The 6,750-nt window shown below is 44.7% G+C and overlaps 1 protein-coding gene across 1 annotated transcript in view; it reads left to right on the forward strand.

The window, feature by feature from the left end:
- The window catches only part of LOC115190256 (zinc finger and BTB domain-containing protein 17), a 10,340-nt gene extending 7,029 nt beyond the window's left edge, over positions 1-3,311 (forward strand). Inside the window, exons 2-4 of the mRNA XM_029748722.1 lie at positions 1,128-1,264; positions 1,611-1,707; positions 1,949-3,311. Of these exons, the coding sequence (XP_029604582.1) occupies positions 1,128-1,264; positions 1,611-1,707; positions 1,949-3,165 (1,451 nt within the window). The 3' untranslated portion in view covers positions 3,166-3,311. The remainder of the gene's footprint in view (positions 1-1,127; positions 1,265-1,610; positions 1,708-1,948) is intronic.
- Positions 3,312-6,750: the final 3,439 nt, after the last annotated feature.

Raw genomic sequence — 6,750 nt, forward strand, 5'->3', positions numbered from 1 at the left:
TTAGATTTTTAGTTCCAACCGCCATGTCTTCGTGAGCCGCAGTGTAGGTGAACGGATGATCTCCGCATATGTGGTTCCATGCATGGGGGAGGTGGTGTGATGTGTGGGGTGCTTTGCTGGTGACAGTCTGATTTATTTCGAATTCAAGGCACACTTAACCAGCGTGGCTACCATAGCATTCTGCAGCGATGTGCCATCCCATCTGGTTTGCGGTTAGTGGGACTATCATTTGTTTTTCAACAGGACAATGACCCAACACGCCTCCAGCCTGTGTAAGGGCTATTTGACCAAGGAGAGTGATGGAGTGCTGCATCAGATGACCTGGACTCCACAATCACCCGACCTCAACCCAATTGAGATGGTTTGGGATGAGTTGGTCCGCAGAGTGAAGGAAAAGCAGCCAATGAGTGCTCAGCATATGTGGGAACTCCTTCAAGACTGTTGGAAAAGCATTCCAGGTGAAGCTGGTTGAAAGAATGCCAAGAGTGTGCAAAGCTGTCATCAAGGCAAAGGGTGGCTACTTTGAATAATATCGAATATAAAATATATTTTGATTTGTTTAACACTTTTTCTGGGGTTACATGATTCCATATGTGTTGTTCCATAGTTTTGATGTCTTCACTATTATTCTATAATGTAGAAAATAGTAAAAAAATAAAGAAAAACCCTTGAATGAGTAGATGTGTCTAAACTTTTAACTGGTACTGTACATGCATGCATGCATACAATCAGTGGAGGCTGCTGAGGTATGGAAGGCTCGTAATAATGGCTGGAACGGAGCAAATGATATGACATCAAACTCATGGAAACCATGTTTGAAGTTTTTGATACCATTCCATTGATTCTGCTCCAGCCATTACTATGAGCCCGTCCTCCCCAATTAAGGTGCCACCAACCTCCTGTGATGAATATAGATTCACTCTGAAGTGGGGCTACTGTAATGTGTACCTTCCATACTTTAGTGATAAGAAGGTATTGGTTTAAGAAAGGAGTCAAAGTCGTGGCTGGTGGTGGCATCTTAATAAGATGTTTCCTTTCCTTCATCTGATGTGAGGAGACTCCATTATCCACAATGTTACTTACCTTTTACTCCAAATGAAATGTTCTCTTTGTTTACCTGTGGCCAGGTGTGGAGAGGGGGTGTGGCTTGAAGCAGGAGAAAGTACCAGGGGAGGAGTGGAGCAGCTGTGGGGGCGTGGCCAGGGAAACAACCTTCAATGATCTGGAGGAGGCTGAGGCCACCACCCCTAGGAGAACCTCTGAGGTAGGTAGGGGACTGACTAAACACCTGTGGAGGGTGTGGTGTTTCAGAATGTTCAGGTGGAAATATATTGTACATAACAGATTGTCTGTCACAAAGAATAGAGCAGCCATTTTCAGAACTCTCCTCATATTTGAACTGTTCCGGAACTTAAACACTTGATTCAACTTGTCAACAAATCCTCAAGCCCTTCACTACTTGAATCAAGTATGCTAGTTCAGGGCTACGACAAAGTTGTGAGATGTCTGGGGGTCCCAGAGGAGAGTTCTGAATAGAAAACCATCATGTCAGCTCTATTCAGTCACTGGCAGTTTATCCATCATTTAGTTAGAATCATTTGCTCTTCCAGTCCACAGAGGTCGGAGGTCAGAAGCTTGACAGCCTGCTGAAAGAGGAGCCTCTCCACAACACTGAACTACAGGAGAGATGGGAGTTCTGCCTGGATGGTGAGTCAGGAGTTTACCACAAATATAACACAGACAATTGCCTACTTTTTTATGATGAGAATGGTAACAAGAGTAACTTATAGTATGCTGTGTCATTTCAAATGTATTCATTATTATACATGTAAAGTCAACTTGAAGCTGTAAGTAGACATTTAACATTAGTTACTCTACTACCGTTTCTAGTAATTCTAATGTCTTAAATATTAATGTTACTAATAACTCATGTCCCCTGTGTTTTCAGGGGCCGATGGTTCAGATGCCTCGGGGAGTTTCGGTGAGCAGGAGCTGCAGCAGTGCCAGGATGACTGGGCGTCTGGTCTAGACCAGGATCCTGAACCATCGGGTCCTGAGGGAGACTCAGGAGACACCAACCAACCTCTCTACCGCCGCCGCTACAGCGTGGAGGAACTGGGGGTTGGCTTTGAGAAGTCTGGTTACGGCAGTGGTGGTAGTGGAGGCCATCTTCTAGACATGGAAGGGCTGGATAGGTTTCCTGGTTCTCCGTCTCGTCTGGGACTGCTGAGCTATGGAGCTGCGGGTCACTACCTGGTGAACCTGGGGGGGTCTGAGGGGGGAGACCATCACCATCGCTCCAACATGCCTGGCCCCCATCGGAGCCGGAGGGAGCCGGTGGGGACGCCAACTCCATCCCCCCACCCAGAGGTGGGAGACCTGAACTGCCTGTTGATCAATGAGGAGGGGTACCTGCAGGACTCCAGTGTCTTGTACCCTGAACACAGTGTCGCAGAGTCGGGTAACAGAGCTGGCCACAGGGGGCTAACCTCCATCCACTCTGGAAGCTCAGCCCACAACAACAACAACACAGAGAGCCTGTATGGTGCCGCTGACTACTTTGGACACTCTTTAAACCTCAGAGATCGTTCACAAGAGCAGGTAACAGGCGGAGGGGGGAGGCGTCATGCCTGCAATCAATGTACAATGACCTTCCCAGACTCTGGTTCCCTCAAGGCCCACAAGCAGAAACACAAAATGGGGAGAGGGTCGAGTACAGGGTCAGGGTCTGGGCCTCTGTACTCCTGCACCCAGTGTGGTAAGACCTTCACCCAGGCCTGTAACCTTAAGGTCCACCAGCGGGTCCACCAGGCAGAGGGACTCCACCTCTGCAGCCATTGCGGCAAGGGCTTCACTTCCTTCTCCGACCTGAAGAGGCACAAGTGCAGCCAGATGACAGACAAGCCCTACTGCTGCTCCATCTGTGGGAACAAGTTCAGTCGGCTCTGGAACCTGAAGGTGCATCAGCGTATTCACACGCAGGAGAAACCCCACCGCTGCACCATGTGTGACAAGAGCTTCACGCGGGCAGACATTTTGAAAGTGCACCTGCGCACCCACACTGGGGAGAGACCGTACTGCTGTTCTGTGTGTGGACTCAGCTTCAAACGACTGGCACATCTGAAATCACACCAGCGCAAACACAGGCCGAATCTCCTGGACTGATTTTTTTTATTGATAGATTTTTTTGTTATATAGCAGACACTCTTAAAATTGCTACATTGATCTTCGGACAGCTAGTTTTATTTTATTTGACATTGAGAACATTGATGTGATCAGTTGTTTATTAATAAAGACATTGAAAATATGAACATGTTTGCTGTGATCTAGTGTACAATAAATTAGGTGGCTCTCCTATTCTTACCACTTTGCCCAGTCATATTCACGGTTGGAACTACTTTTCTATGAGTTCTGATCCTTCTAGCCTTGATTTTCATTTTTATAACATATACAGTATTTCACTTTTTAATATGTATAGTATTTCCTAGGTGTTGTCCAATGAATCCTGTAACCCTCTTCAAATCAGGTTTGATTGGAAAATGCTGTTTTAAAGAGGACATGCATTATCATATCTTTGTACTCCCTGACGACGGCCATGCAGCCGAAACGCGTCGGAGTTTGTAATCTTTGTTTTCATTTAACATGCCGTACAAATAAAGGCATTTTAATTAATTATATTCAGAGTGCCTTGGTCCTCCTTTTTGATGGCCCATTGTGAGGCCCCCTTTTTTTAAAGGTATCTGACCAACAGATGCATAGCTGTATTCCAAATAATGTGAAATCCATAGATTAGGGCCAAATTAATGTATTTCAATTGACTGATTTCCTCATATGAAATGTAACTCTATAACATCTTTGAAATTGTTGCATGTTGCGTTTATATTGTTGTTCAGTATACATTATCCAAATTGATACATTTCGTAGATGTCAAACATGTATTTGTTCTCATCTTTTGGTCGAAAAGTTGAAGGGTCAGTGGTGAAACGTGCAACTCGGGTAACAACATTTTTTCCCCCCACTCTTAATTATGACTTAGAGGGTCATTCAAGTGAAACTTCCCAGTCTTTCAAGTAACTAGTTCAAACCTGCAGAACATAAAAACCATGGTGAGATGTGGTCAGTACACCTAAATGTAAACTTGGTTTCAGGCATCTAACTTACCTAATGAATAACAAATGAAGTAACCAGAATTTCTGTTTTTTTTAAACAATTAATCAACTGCTAATTCAAAATCAACTTTTTATTTTCTACACTTTTACTACATCTTTCTGTCATGGCATGATTCTTCCAAACAACAAAAGCGACTGTAAATTTTTATCAACAAAAGCTTTGATATGTGTAATCAATCAATCCATAAAAACATAAAAGAACAAGTCCTTCCCAATCCCTGTGAGAGAGATGGGGATCCCTGTTTAATTAAAACTAACACGGCTGGGTTTTGAATTCACAGCTAAGAGAGAGGGAGCACTATAGTGGGAAGTAATATTTGATATGTGAACATACAGTATATTATACACTGCTAAAAAAAATAAAGGGAACACTTAAACAACACATTGTAACTCCAAGTCAATCACACTTCTGTGAAATCAAACTGTCCACTTAGGAAGCTACACTGATTGACAATAAATTTCACATGCTGTTGTGCAAATGGAATAGACAACAGGTGGAAATTATAGGCAATTAGCAAGACAACCCCAATAAAGGAGTGGTTCTGCAGGTAGGGACCACAGACCACTTCTCAGTTCCTATGCTTCCTGGCTGATGTTTTGGTCACTTTTGAATGCTGGCAGTGCTTTCACTCTAGTGGTAGCATGAGACGGAGTCTACAACCCACACAAGTGGCTCAGGTAGTGCAGCTCATCCAGGATGGCACGTTAATGTGAGCTGTGGCAAGAAGGTTTGCTGTGTCTGTCAGCGTAGTGTCCAGAGCATGGAGGCGCTACCAGGAGACAGGCCAGTACATCAGGAGACATGGAGGAGGTCGTAGGAGGGCAACAACCCAGCAGCAGGACCGCTACCTCTGCCTTTGTGCAAGAAGGAGCAGGAGGAGCACTGCCAGAGCCCTGCAAAATGACCTCCAGCAGGCCACAAATGTGCATGTGTCTGCTCAAACGGTCAGAAACAGACTCCATGAGGGTGGTATGAGGGCCCGACGTCCACAGGTGGGGGTTGTGCTTACAGCCCATCACCGTGCAGGACGTTTGGCATTTGCCAGAGAACACCAAGATTGGCAAATTCGCCACTGGCACCCTGTGCTCTTCACAGATGAAAGCAGGTTCACACTGAGCACGTGACAGACGTGACAGAGTCTGGAGACGCCATGGAGAACGTTCTGCTGCCTGCAACATCCTCCAGCATGACCGGTTTGGCGGTGGGTCAGTCATGGTGTGGGGTGGCATTTCTTTGGGGGGCCGCACAGCCCTCCATGTGCTCGCCAGAGGTAGCCTGACTGCCATTAGGTACCGAGATGAGATCCTCAGACCCCCCCACACCAGACCATATGCTGGTGCGGTTGGCCCTGGGTTCCTCCTAATGCAAGACAATGCTAGACCTCATGTGGCTGGAGTGTGTCAGCAGTTCCTGCAAGAGGAAGGCATTGATGCTATGGACTGGCCCGCCCGTTCTCCAGACCTGAATCCAATTGAGCACATCTCGGACATCATGTCTCGCTCCATCCACCAACGCCACGTTGCACCACAGACTGTCCAGGAGTTGGCGGATGCTTTAGTCCAGGTCTGGGAGGAGATCCCTTAGGAGACCACCCGCCACATCATCAGGAGCATGCCCAGGCGTTGTAGGGAGGTCATACAGGCACGTGGAGGCCACACACACTACTGAGCCTCATTTTGACTTGTTTTAATGACATTACATCAAAGTTGGATCAGCCTGTAGTGTGGTTTTCCACTTTAATTTTGAGTGTGACTCCAAATCCAGACCTCCATGGGTTGATAAATTGGATTTCCATTAATTATTTTTGTGTGATTTTGTTGTCAGCACATTCAACTATGTAAAGAAAAAAGTATTTAATAAGATTATTTCTTTCATTCAGATCTAGGATGTGTTGTTTAAGTGTTCCCTTTATTTTTTGGAGCAGTATATATACATGACATGAGACTAAGCAGTTAGCCTATTAAAATGTTTATCTGACTCCATAAAGATAATTAATATATACAAAAGACTATGGTTGAGTTACAGTAATAGACAATGAAGAAAGGACTGAGAATGGAATTATAAATATACGTGTATTTAATTAATGGATTCAGTTTAAAGCTTAAATTACAAGGCAATTCTGACATTAAATAAACGGTTATTTTGGAGGCAGTATTTACTGCATACTGCAGTTATACTGCACTCTGCAATCTTTTTTCGTAAGGGCACTGCTGCAACATGACCATAAACGTTGCATCTGAAACAGCGCACTGTATTCTGCACAAAATCTCTAACAGGATAACTGATATAACCGAACAGTTACGTCGCCAATTGGATAGAAACCTAGCTTTGGACACCCTATTCCTAGTCCACTCACTACTTTGGACCAGGGCCCGCATAGGGCTGAGTGGGGGACGGGATAAATCGCTTCGGTGTAGATTTCATGTAAATAATTTACACAATAAATAGCCTACTACGGTACTGATCAGTATTCGAATCGTATAATAATAGCCGAATTATATTTCGAATCTTATTTACAGTAAACGCTCAGATGTTTTGTTCAAAGAAAAGTCGTATTTTCTGTCATCGTTCCAATGTAGA

The sequence above is a fragment of the Salmo trutta genome, chromosome 4, assembly GCF_901001165.1.
Source record: "Salmo trutta chromosome 4, fSalTru1.1, whole genome shotgun sequence".
NCBI lineage: Eukaryota > Metazoa > Chordata > Actinopteri > Salmoniformes > Salmonidae > Salmo > Salmo trutta.